At 39.7% G+C, this 13315-nt stretch overlaps 1 protein-coding gene across 1 annotated transcript; it reads right to left on the bottom strand.

Moving 5' to 3' along the window:
• Window positions 1–538: 538 nt before the first annotated feature.
• Window positions 539–11400, bottom strand: LOC121199117 (myosin heavy chain, fast skeletal muscle). Its single transcript, XM_041063607.1, has 40 exons — window positions 11327–11400; window positions 10988–11210; window positions 10580–10723; window positions 10269–10425; window positions 10118–10145; window positions 9918–10029; window positions 9736–9828; window positions 9567–9630; window positions 9346–9444; window positions 9150–9253; window positions 8928–9066; window positions 8717–8835; window positions 8480–8629; window positions 8216–8386; window positions 7814–8120; window positions 7524–7594; window positions 7351–7438; window positions 7144–7261; window positions 6903–7026; window positions 6669–6805; window positions 6287–6542; window positions 5724–5966; window positions 5426–5602; window positions 5162–5307; window positions 4963–5053; window positions 4479–4868; window positions 4252–4378; window positions 4049–4167; window positions 3500–3696; window positions 3230–3413; window positions 2974–3139; window positions 2725–2849; window positions 2330–2638; window positions 2043–2246; window positions 1829–1954; window positions 1557–1727; window positions 1368–1472; window positions 1179–1274; window positions 912–1043; window positions 539–664 (listed from the first exon to the last, which is right to left on the bottom strand). Exons 2-40 carry the CDS (start codon window positions 11189–11191, stop codon window positions 647–649), a joined length of 5811 nt encoding a protein of 1936 aa, XP_040919541.1. The 5' UTR covers window positions 11192–11210; window positions 11327–11400; the 3' UTR covers window positions 539–646.
• Window positions 11401–13315: the final 1915 nt, after the last annotated feature.

The raw sequence follows: 13315 nt of genomic DNA, 5'->3' as shown, positions 1-13315 counted from the left end.
TTACTGCCAAGTTTAAAAAATTGTTTGCTGCTTCATAATTAGCCTCAGATTACACAATTATATTGCAGCACGTGCATTTCACCCATGTAAAAGGTATTAGGAATTTTGCATTAAACACATGCACGGTTTTATCAGAATATTTTTGTGAGGCTGCATTGATGGGGAGTGAGTGGTCAAAGTCAGCTGACTGCACCATCTTGAGATTAGTCTGTAGTGCATAGTACAGTACACTGAGTTTCTGCCTACATACAATCCATAGATATTCTGTAGATATTCTATATTTATATTGAAATGATGCCTCTTAATTTGTGCTTTGTAAAATGTACTAAAAGCCATGGGAATACTAAGCAAAATTGCTCTCCACACTTGACTCCACTTTGCTCTGTGGGTATAAACCATGATTATTATGTGAGAAAGAAAATGTTAATGTTAGACTGAAAGAGCTCCCCACATAGCTAAGTTAATGCAGCTTCACCTAACTGCTGCGTTGAACACTTTGTTCTCAGATGTGACTTTAACAGATAAAACAGACAGTAAATAAAAGAGGAAAACGTTTATTGAATTAATACATTGTAAGAAGACAATTCAACAGCTCAAGTTCATATTTTATGAACTCTGTCAAAAGGTTCCAAAAGGATGTTGTCTCTTACTCAGCACTTTCAGACTGAAAAACAAAACAAGAAAAGAAAATTATCCAGCACATATTAACAAAATTTAAGCTATCCATCTGATATGGTTAAGCAAGTTATTTTTTAGGGGGTATTTGCTTTATTATAAGTCTGCATAATCTATGCAATGTAAATAAAGAGTGATTAAAAAAAATAATGTAGCTTATTAATTAGCTTAAATAACCTCATTAAAAGAAGGTTCTCTCATGGTAATTTTCCATAAAATATGATCACATAACTCACCTTTCCAACCTCACGGCTCTTGGTTCTCAGCTTGTTGACCTGGGACTCAGCGATGTCAGCACGTTCCTGAGCTTCTTCCAGCTCATGCTGGACCTTCCTGAGCCTGGACATGTGAGTGTTGGCCTGCTCCTCCTGTGAAGTGGTTGGGGTTACAGTATGTTGTTTGTTTTTTAAATATTCCATTATATTAGTGGTTTTTTTTTAAGTCATTATTGATTTGTACAACATTCCCATATGTAATATCATAATGTAAAACATTTGACTCACAGCCTCCTCAGCCTGTCTCTTGTAAGCCTTGACTTTGAGCTGCAGCTTGTCCACTAGATCCTGGAGTCTGAGCCCATTCTTCTTGTCCTCCTCAGTCTGTACAAATTCAGAATTTTTACTAATGAAGTATAGAGACAGAATAAAGAAGTTAAGAACTCACAATAATTTTTAGGTTAAATTAAACATTACCTGGTAGGTCAGCTCCTTCACTCTCCTCTCGTATTTGCGGACACCTTTAACAGCATCAGCTCCACGTCTCTGTTCAGCTTCAACTTCAGATTCCAGCTCACGCACCTGTAAAGTAATGATAAATAATTTACCAAAAAGGTGCATCCTCAAACTCATATATTGTAGGATTTAACGTATATATTTTTGTACCCTAGACTCCAGTTTCTGGAGCTGCTTCTTGCCACCCTTCATGGCGAGGCTCTCAGCCTCATCCAGACGGTGCTGCAGGTCCTTGACTGTGACCTCCAGGTTCTTCTTCATCCTCTCCAGGTGAGCACTGGTGTCCTGCTCCTTCTTCAGCTCCTCAGCCATCATGGCAGCCTGACATGGTTCAAATTTAATTTTTGAATAAACTGATTATTGTCAGTACATAGAAGTATGAAATTATTTCTGAAATAGCAATGTTAAGGTTGTAAACTCACATCAGTGATAGCCTTTTTGGCTTTCTCTTCAGCATTTCTTGCTTCCTGAACAGAATCATCCACTTCACCCTGAACTTGCACAAGGTCAGCCTCAAGCTTCTTCTTGGTGTTCATAAGACTGGTGTTCTGAATGTTTAGAAACAGTCATATTTAATATAATACTTACAACGTATTTTTTAAAACTCTAGTTTCTGGTGAATTACTGAAAACAAACCTGAGAGTGAAGCAGTCCCACACGCTCACTAGCATCAACCAGCTCCTGCTCAGCCACTTTGCGTCCTCTCTCTGTCTGCTCCAGAGCGGCTCTCAGCTCCTCAATCTCAGCCAGCATCAGGCCATTCCTGCGCTCCACCATTGCAGCTTGCTCCTTCATGTCCTCCTGTCCTCTGAGAGCATCATCAAGGTGCAGTTGGGCATCCTGACAATGAAGAGAAAAAATCAACAATAAACTTTCTGTACTTTTTGTACTTTGTGTTCATAAAAGAATCCCATAATCCTCACCTTGAGCTGTCCCTGGACATTCCTCAGCTGTTTCTGGGCCTCAGCGGCCTGCCTGTTGGCATGACTCAGCTGAATCTCCATCTCATTCAGGTCTCCCTCCATCTTCTTCTTGATTCTCAGGGCATCGTTCCTGCTCCTGACCTCAGCATCAAGAGTGCTCTGCATGGAGTCAATCACCCTCTGGCTGTTCCTCTTGATCTGCTCCATCTCCTCATCCTTCTCTGCCACCTTCCTGTCAACCTCACTTTTGACCTGGTTGAGCTCAAGCTGAACACGGAGAATCTTGGCCTCCTCATGCTCCAGTGTGCCCTTCAAAATCAAAATGAATGCATGATTACATATATGATATTGTATTTTATGATGTAAGCGCTCTGATATTATAATCTAGATTTTACCTCAGCTTCCTCCAGTGCTGACTGAATCTCAGACTTCTCAGTCTCCACTGTTTTCTTTGCTTTCTCCAGCTCATGGATGCTCTTTCCAGTCTCACCAATCTGTTCGGTGAGGTCTGAAATCTCCTCTATAGAACAATTAAAACAAAAATTGAGTTTACTAGTGACCCACAGAAGGTGTTCAGCAAGATAGTTAGAAAATGATAATACCCAGAAAGGGATACATTTGCAATTTTAGTGAGATTGACATACGCTGGAGGTTCTTGTTCTCTCTCTTCATGGTCTCCAGATGATCCAGAGCCTCCTCATAAGAGTTCTTCATCTTGAACAGTTCAGTGCTGAGAGAACGAGCCTCCTTCTGAGCTCCTTCCAGCTCTGCCTGGCCTTCCTCATACTTCTGTTTCCATTCTGCCAGGACCTAAATTTGTATAGGTTGATTAAATGATTGGTTACTAATACAGCTTTGTGTTTCTTCAGATGGGTTTTGATTTTCACTTTAACCATTTACCTTATCAAAGTTCCTCTGCTTCTTGTCGAGGTTGGCAGCCAGAGCATTAGCTCTCTCCACATCAATCATGAGGTCCTCCACCTCACCCTGCAGCCTCTGCTTGGTCTTCTCCAAGGAGGCACACTTAGAGTTCACAGCCTCAATGGATTCCTCAGCATCCTGCAGGCGCTGGGCAAGCTTTTTCCTATGGTGAAGAAAAACATTTTAATTGGTTAAAAGCGAGTGATAAAAATAAATACTAATTTAAATATTGAAAAGGTAGTGACTTACTTGGCCTCCTCCAGCTCCTCAGTGCGTTGGATAGCATCAGTCTCATATTTGGTTCTCCACTGAGCCACCTCACTGTTGGCCTTGGACATTCCTCGCTGCAGCTCAGCCTTGGCCTCCTGCTCCTCCTCAAACTGCTCTCTGAGCAGATCACAGTCATGGCGGGCTGACTGAACAGCATGGGCCAGGGCAGTCTTGGCCTGATGAACATGAAAACACATTTCTAAAACACCAATGAAGCAGAAAAATACTGTGTAAATAAGTAATTAATTAACTTGCAACATTTATTTAGTCATCTACTTTTGTATCATATTTGCTACTTAGCATCAAGTAACATTGATCTATCTGTTCAATATCTGACAAAAATGTAATTCATAAAAAGATTTTAGTTAGCAGTACTAGCAGTATGTTTGTATGGATGTTTTTGCTGTGGGACTGAGCTTAGATAAAAAAAATAGTATTGGAATATACTGTATGCATTTTTTAATGACTGAGTTTGAAGAGGAGAGCTCAGTACTGCCCATTTAAAACCCTATTATATGACATATATACCTTGACTTCCTCCTCAATATGCCTCTTAAGCTCCTCAATCTGCTGAGTGAAAGCCTGCTTGCCCCTGGTCAGCTGAGAAACAAGAGCTTCTTTCTCCTCCAGCTGGCGGGAAAACTCACCTGAATGACAAAACGTAAACGTGATATTTAACAAAATGATCATCACTGACTTTCATTACTTATTTTTTATTACAGATCACTCACCGTTCTCTGTCTGCAGTCTGGCCCTCTGTGCATTAATGTCATTCAACTGGCGAACATTCTCATCATTTTTGGCTTTGAGCTCACTCAGCTGGTCCTCAAGAGTTCTGCACATTTTCTCCAAGTTGCCCTGTCACCAAGAAAACATGTATATTGTGCACTTCATATTTCTGTTCATATTTACGAGCATAATAAAAGGCAAAACCCTCACTTATAAGCAAACCACTCACCTTTGATTTGGCAACAGCCTCCATGTTGCTGGAGAGGTCATCAATCTCCATCTTGTACTCGCTCTTCTCCTTCTCCAGCTTCTGCTTGACACGCTGGAGGTTATCGATCTGCTCTCCCAGCTCTGCAACGCTGTCAGCCTGCTTTTTGCGAAGAGCTGCTGCAGTAGCTTCATGCTGCAGGGTTGACTCTTCAAGGTCACGACGCAGCTTCTGGAACTCAGCCTCGCGCTTCTTGCTCATCTCAATCTGAGCGGCTGTTGCTCCACCAGCCTCCTCAAGCCTCTCGCTGATCTCCTCAAGCTCCCTGGAGAGGTCAGCCCTCTGCTTCTCAACCTTAGCCCGAGCAGCCCTCTCAGCCTCAATCTCCTCTTCCAGCTCCTCAATACGAGCCTAGATTTGACGATAGTGGCATCAAGAAGGCTTATTAACTTAAACATGCTGTTTTTGACTCACTGTGTTTATTATTCATGTAAAATAATGTTACCTGGAGTTCCTTGATCTTCTTCTGAAGCTGAGCACCAAGAGACTGTTCATCCTCAATCTTGCTGAGGAGCTGGCTGATTTCAAAGTCCTTCCTTGATGAGGAAACCAACAAAGCTTTCAGTGTCACAATTCATACTATTTTTGGAGCGTTATTTGTGTAATTATGAAAAGAGAGCTGGTAACCTAAAACAAAGACCTACTTCTTGATTTTCTCATCAGATTGCTGCTTGTCATTCTCCAGATCCATTATGGATTCCTGGGCCAGTTTCAGATCTCCCTCAAGCTTCCTCTTGGCTCTCTCAAGGTCCATGCGGAGCTTCTTCTCTTGCTCCAGTGATCCCTCAAGCTATAAAATAGCAGTTTTTAATGAAAGTTGATTTGAGGCATTTTAGATATTGAACATACCAAAACCATTCATGTCATTACAAGGCAAAATCACAAAGTCAAAAGAGTTGTTGTCTTACATCGTCCACTTGCTGTTCCAGCTTTGTCTTGGCCTTGGTCAGAGTGTTGACTTTGTCTTCCTCTGCCTGGAGATCATCCAGTGTTTGCTGGTGGGCCTCTTGTAGGGCTTTCTTCTCCTTGGTTAACTTGGCGATGGACTCATCTTGAGATGCCATCTCCTCTGTCAGGTTTTTCACCTGAAAATGGTGTGAAAAGTTGAATATTTTCCCCAAAAAGGGGAATTAATTAAAAGGCCACACAACATAACATTACATTTCTTTTTTTTTTTTTTTTTGTTAAAGACAGTAAAAATTGAACCTTGTTTTCTGTGGCATGTTTCTCCTTCTCCACTTTAGCCAAGGTGAGCTCCAAGTCGTCAATGTCCTTCTTCAGCTCAGAGCATTCATCCTCCAGCTTCCTCTTCTTGGCAGTCAGCTCAGCATTGACTTCCTCTTCATCCTCCAGTCTCTCACTTGTCTCTTTGAGTTTGGCCTCCAGCTGGATCTTGCTTTTAATCAGCCCTTCACACCTTTCCTCAGCATCAGAGAGATTCTCAACTTCCTATAGTACATTTTGGACACAGTAGGATAATTTGCTTGTAATTTTCTTTTTATCTTATTACCATTCACTGCTATTGCTATTTGCTAATTATCATCATTAATCACTTAGTTTGGTATGGTACATAGATCAGTGAGAAAATGAGAATAAAATGGATCTTTGGTGAAACATGTACATAATGCATACAGTGCACTTTGTCAGTATCTCCATAGATTACATATATGAATTGTGTTACAGTCTAAAAGGCTAAATAAGACATTAATAATGTTTAAATTAGTTCAAAGTCAATGAACAAAAGAGATACTTATTTATATTTTACTTACTGCAGCCACTTGCAGTTGCAGGTCATTCTTTTCCTGCAGCAGGGAAACCATCTTCTCCTCCAGCTCCTTCTTCTTGGCCAGAGCAGTAGCCAGGTCTGATTGCATCTTATCATAGTTCTCCTTCATCTGTTGAAGCTCCTTCTCAGTCTCAGCACTCTTCAGAAGAGGCTTGATCTTGAAGTACAGTTTCAGCCATGGCCAGTTTTTCACGTTCATGAAGGAGCGGATGTTGTACTGGATGGAGAAGATAGATTCTCTGGAAACATCAATACAAACAAAATGACACTTGTACTGCAATGGGGTTTATGACAGATACACTCTATGAATACCTGTACATTATTCAAAAGGATACAACAGTGTGTGTGGTTTATGATAAGCCTACCTCCTCTCCATCATCTTAACAAACTCCTTCCTCATGACGTATCCTCTGCAGAGAGCCTGAGTCATGGTCACCAGCTCAGCCAGTTTCTCATCTCTCATCTCCTCCAGGGTACCCAGCAGACCAGCTTTGAAGAACACCTATTTTGTCAAATCAAAGAAATAAATCATCAATACACATGGATACTACGGGACATATATACACCAATAGCTATTGATATTTTACTTAGAAATGCACCTTAGTGTGTCCAAACTTGTACTGGGTGTGGTCCACATCAATGGAGCCCAGCAGCTTCTCTGAAGCTTTCTTGTTGTCAATGAACTGTCCCTCAGGGATGACACTGGCATTCAATACTTTGTATCTACAAGAGAAAATGTTGTTGTTACATATATTTTCTTTCCTTCTTTTCCTGGTGTCAACCATCACAATGCCTCTTCTGAAATCAGCTTGACTTTAGTATGATGAAAATGATCATGACCTCTGCTTGAAGTCACCGTAGAGGATTCTGCTGGGAAAGCCCTTTCTGCAAATTCTGATGCCTTCCAGCACACCGTTACACCTCAGCTGGTGGATGACCAAGAAGTTCTCCATAAGACCTGTGGGTTACAAATTCATATGAATTAATATATTTCTTTTCTTCTTTGTGTAATATTAAATGCAAAAAGTATGATTGTGAGCTTCTCACCTGGGGTCTTTGTTTCATTGGGAATCAGGCAGCGCACAAAGTGAGGGTGAGTGCTCCTCAAGTTGGTCATCAGCTTGCCCAAGTTCTCCTGTGTATCACCATCGTGAGATAACAGGTCAGACAATTTCAGTATTTATTTTAATTGTAATCCAAAAATCTGGAACAATACATACTCTGAAAAGAGCAGACACAGTCTGGAAGGAACCACCCTTCTTCTTGCCACCCTTCTTGCCACCGGCAGCCTCTGTTTTTAAAAACACAGAATTTTATTAATGAAACTGAATAAATATACTGCTGTATTTGTTTTTTCTTTCAAAAATTAAATTTTGAATCAAGTCACATGAATGAACATGTTTCCACAGAGCAGTCATCATCTTCTTTCTAGGCCTTAACCAAATGTAACAGACACAGACTCTTACCTATAACTACAAACTTAGTACACTTTCTCTCTATTGTTTCTTACCCTCAGCTGCAGCATGAGCTGCATACAGGAAGGCCAGCAGTTTGTTTGAAGATTTCTGGTACAGCTGAACAACTGAGTCATTCAGAGGGTCCTTGTTCTTGTCCAGCCAGCCAGAGATATTGTAGTCCACTGTACCAGCATAGTGAACCAGGGAGAAGTGAGCCTCAGCCTTGCCCTTTGCAGGCTTTGGCTTCTCAAAGCTCTTGCTCTTGCCAAGATGCTGATCATGCAGCTTGTTCTTGAAAGTTGTGTCAGAGGCCTTGGGGAACATGCACTCCTCTTCAAGGATGGAGAAGATGCCCATTGGCTGAGAAGAATTTACATTTCATGTTAAGAATTAACCTACAGAAGCAGCTATTTTCACATGAAAAAGAAGTCAAGTCTATCCGAATGGCTACTTACCTTCTCAATAAGCTCAATGCAGGCAGCCAAGTCCATACCGAAGTCAATGAACTCCCATTCAATGCCTTCTTTCTTGTACTCCTCTTGCTCCAGGACAAACATGTGGTGGTTGAAAAACTGTTGCAGTTTCTCGTTGGTGAAGTTGATGCAGAGTTGCTCCAAGCTGTTGAACTGTAGTTATGGAATGGTGTTTCAATTTCATGGCAAAATATTGTATAATTGTGTATAACTTTGAGAATGCTCAAATATCTTTCAAATACTCACATCAAAGATCTCAAATCCAGCAATATCCAACACTCCAATGAAGAACTGTCTTGGCTGCTTTGTGTCCAGCATCTCATTGATACGGACGACCATCCACAAGAACATTTTCTCATAGATAGACTTGCACAGAGCCATGACAGCATTGTTGACCTAGAAATGAGGATTTTAGCATAGAAGTTTCTCAGACTATTATATTTATGTTCTTTTTCCCCAAACATTCAATTTTCTCTTCATTACCTGTGGAACGGTCTGACCTTTGGTCACCATCTCATTTCCGACCTTGACTCTTGGGTAGCACAGAGCTTTCAGCATATCAGCTGAGTTCAGGCCCAAGAGGTAGGCGATTTTGTCAGCCACTGATGGAAAGAAAGAGAATTAGTGCACATTGATTAGAGGTATATTCCACACAGGAAAACTTGCTTGAGAATGGTATTATTTTGGTAATCACCCTCAGTGCCATCAGGTTCAGCCTGCTCCTCACGCTGCTTCTGCTTGAATTTCATGTTGCCATGGTGCATCACAGCGCCAGTCAGTTTGTAGATACCCAATTTCTCCTCAGCGCTGAAGCCCAAGATGTCGATAGCAGTCTGCATTGCAAATGAAGAAATCTTATTGGTATTTGCAACATACAACCTAGTATATGGCTCATTTAAGTAAATTGTCCTCTTACATCTGTTGCAATGAACTCCTCCACATCATTGATGCTTTTGACAGTGATTTCACCCTGACTGATCATTGGGTAGTCATAGGGGTTGGTGGTGATCAGAAGACCCTCTAGAAGAGCAGAAATACATGCAAATAGATGAGATTTTAGTCTATTTTCTTTAGTGTTGTTGAAATTAAGTTCAAAATGTCTATTGACATACCTAGGAGCTCAGGCTTGTGGCCAGTCATCAACTGATAGAAGATATGGTAGCTCCTCTCAGCAGACAACTGGAATGTTACACGAGACTTCTCCAGCAGATCTAAGAATAGAAAATTAATTTGGAGAATATGAGATTGCTGTATTACATTATAGTGTTTTAGTTAAACAGTGACCATATTTTAGTCCACATGAATCTTGACTCACATCGTGGTTGGAACTTACATGTTTCAATATCAGCTGAAGCCAGCTTTCCAGTAGTACCAAAGTGGATTCTGATGAATTTACCCTGGAGAGCCAGATCATTAATAACATCAGTTTTTTAAAAGTAATTTAGACAAACAAACAAACAAACACACAAACACACACAAAAAAATTGTCCTTTGTTACTTACAAAACGGGAGGAGTTGTCATTCCTCACAGTCTTGGCATTACCATAGGCTTCCAGCAGAGGGTTGGCTGCTACAATCTGGTCCTCAAGGGAGCCCTGCAGGAGAATACTCACGTTACATGAGCTATATATTCATATTAACTTTTACTCCTTCAAAAACCGTTATCTTAAATAACCAATTTTACCTGCATCTTGCCAGGTGTTGGCTCAGCCTTCTTTGCTCCAAGAGCTGCAATTGTTGCAAAATACTGGATGACACGCTTGGTGTTGACAGTCTTTCCTGCACCGGATTCTCCACTGGGGTAGAAGGGGAACATTTTCAAAATGTAGCTTCTTTAGCATAGGATTTACAGAGATTTAGTGTGACAGTTTGTGTAATACTCACGTAATCAGGACAGACTGGTTCTCACGATCTGAAATCCAAACATACATACTTCATATGAATTCCATTTTCAGCGTTCCTTCAGCAAGGATATGTTGGAGTTGAATTCTACTTCTCTATATACACACTTTAACACTTGTAACTTTGATCTTACCAGTGAGCATGAACTGATAGGCATTGTCAGAAATGGAGAAGATATGGGGTGGTGCCTCAATCCTCTTCTTGCCTCTGTATGCTGCCACAACTACAGCATCATACACAGGAAGCCACTTGTAGGGATTCACGACCACACAAAACAACCCAGAGTAGGTCTAGAAAAATAGATAGACACTTTATTCATCCCCAACGGAAATTCACAAGGTCTATAAAAGTAGGGAGCATAAACGCAATAGTAACATTTATGTACACACATATTTACATTTATATACACGTATAATGTATGTATAATGTAAAGTTGAAACTCACATAGATCATCCATGATGCATAACGCTCTTTGAGGTTAAACAACACGCAAGGCTCATTGAGGTGGGTCATCATGGCCATGTCCTCAATCTTGTCAAACTTTGGAGGATTCCTTGGATGGATGTCATCCTCTTTTACAGTGACACTCTGAAAATGAAATACAGTCAGACATTTTTACTGAGAAATAATTTCAAATAAAAAAGCTCATCAAATGGATGTCCTTGTGATTCATGGTGTCGGTTTGAAGTTAACATACAATGCTAAAAGAATAGCTCAGTAAATTTTTTCTTAAGTTATTATTTCAGATCAGTGTAAATAAAAAGAAGGTCATTTTCTACAGACAGGCTCTTGGATGGAAATAGATTGGGATGTTATTGTTAAAAAAAAGTAAAAATAGTGAATCACACCTACCTTTCCTGCGTCTGTATCAACTGTGGCTTTGCCACCCTCTTTTTTGACAAGTTTACCCTTGACATACATCTCATCAGGATCAACCACAAAGTAGGCTGTTTTGGCATCAAAAGGAGTGGTTTGTGCCTCAATCCTCTCCTTTTCTGGTTTTCGGAGGTAAATGGCCGCAGGGCCATAGGCCTCCATTTCCGCGTCTGTGCTCATGGTGGCACTTTAGTCGAGCCTGAAAAGATCAGAGTCCACAATAGTTAACAAATCAGCTTGGTATCGTTATGGTCTTCTTTCCATCTCATAGTGGAGATAGTGGAGAGAGTGTTTTTTTATGGTGACATCCTTTACCTCAGCTTGCTTCAGAAAAGGATGAGTGATGTATTCTCTGGGGAGTTGCTGTAAAGAGATGTTTAAACATGAGCAAAAAAAAGCTTCAGTTTGTTTATTCCATTCAAATTTTAGTTGTGGAAATTCAGTCAGTTTGAGAACATCAGATGGTGAAGACTGTAAATGGTCTTCAGATGTAACTAATAAATGCTCTCTCCCTTCAGTTGAATAATTGAAGTTCAATACTCTTTCATCTCTTCAACTGACTTTCACTACAATATATAGTTTTGCTTTCAATCACTTAGTATGTGTGTGCTCAGAGAATATGTGTACTGGATGTCAACACAAAACTAATAAATTCTTTTTTTGAAGAAACTGTTAAACTTTCTCTTATTAAGAGAACATTAAGAACATTTGTTTTACAATAATGTTTCCCACTCAAGACTACTTTGATATGCCATGAAATTTCACCTGTCATCTGAAACCAATATGCATAAATAATAGCAACACATTCACTTTACCAACTAATCAAAAAGAGTACTGAGGTCCCAGGGAATACACTCACCTGTGTCTGACGCCTATCACTTCATGCAGAGGTTGCTGCCTCATTTATAGAGGGTGGGAGTGCCTGGTCAGCAGCTGTGTTTCTCAGTTTGGTCATGGCCTTTTTTCATCCCATAGCTTATTTTGTGGCAATGATGTTTAAGGAAATGATATGCATAATTCTTAAAAAAACACCAGTCGATTTGATTTGATTGCAACCTTAGATTATTTCATGAATTGTATCACTCATGAAATAGTGCAGAATTGGATTTGTGTACAACTCTTAATAATATAAAACTTGATTTAAAGGACACTAATGTTGAAATGTGTTGTGAACATTTACAGTCTTTTTTTTAAATTTATGAGTAGCTCTAGGGTTTGGTTATGGAAAGTCTTCCAAATATCATTGATATTCAGTTGCAGAACACTTGCACGTTTGCGATATCTGAAATGAAAGAACATTCACCCCTAAGTGACACGTATTAAATAAATAAAAAGCTCTATTTAAAACTTTTGTGTTCATCATAAACTTATAACTTGTATGTGTCAATAATACCTGAAGAATACCTTAAAATCTCTATCATTTATAATTTGTGGATTTGTAAGTTTGTGCACTGTTTGATCAAAATCAAAATCAAATAACTTTAGTAACAGACATTGCATCACTTTAATTTTTACATGCATGGAGCTTAGTTTTGGAGTTGCCACCAAATGTCTGTGGTCTACAGTTACAGGACACTGGCACATCTCATATTCCTGTAATAAGATTAATTATCCATATAAGTTCAAGCGCCCGTTATATAACTCTCTAAATGGGCATGAAAACAGTTGCCAACTTGTTTGAGATCAGGCCCAAAAATAAGTTTCACAACAGGAAAAAAACAGCTTGCTACATTTGATAGGAGGTGACATCTGTTAAAGAAGCATGAATCAACCGTCCTGGCAAATCTTGAGGGCTTAAGTCCATTATGGCATTTTTGATTCAAATTGGCAGACTACAGAATACATACAAACATACATTACCTTAATACAACATACCTTTCTTATCTTTTTTCTTAATGTTGATTTGTTTTGAGTTTCCCTTCAGGTCACATACTAAATTGAGCACATGGTGTGAGGTCTCAAAGTGCCCAAGTAACCAACGCACGTATTTTCCATCACTCTTTTTTTTACTTTTTTTTTGGTGCTGCTGATACCTAGTACATCAGCTAATTGCCTCAAAATTGATATTCTTCTAAATCTAAGGATCTATTTATAAAAGGATGGATATATGCCACATGACACATGTTCATCATTTTATAAATAGATGAGACAGTGGAGAAATTACACTTTTTCCAGGGCAATGATCCCACAGCTGTAAAAAATGAAAAGCAATTTTTGTTGTAGGGAATTTGCTATGTTTGTAATAGAAAGGACAATCTGGAGGCTCATCAAATCTAAATATTATTTCAACGGGTTGAAGATGAT

This window comes from Toxotes jaculatrix, chromosome 18 (assembly GCF_017976425.1).
Source record: "Toxotes jaculatrix isolate fToxJac2 chromosome 18, fToxJac2.pri, whole genome shotgun sequence".
Lineage (NCBI taxonomy): Eukaryota > Metazoa > Chordata > Actinopteri > Toxotidae > Toxotes > Toxotes jaculatrix.
The sequence above is the reverse complement of the archived record's forward strand: the minus strand, read 5'-3'. Positions and strand labels throughout refer to the sequence as shown.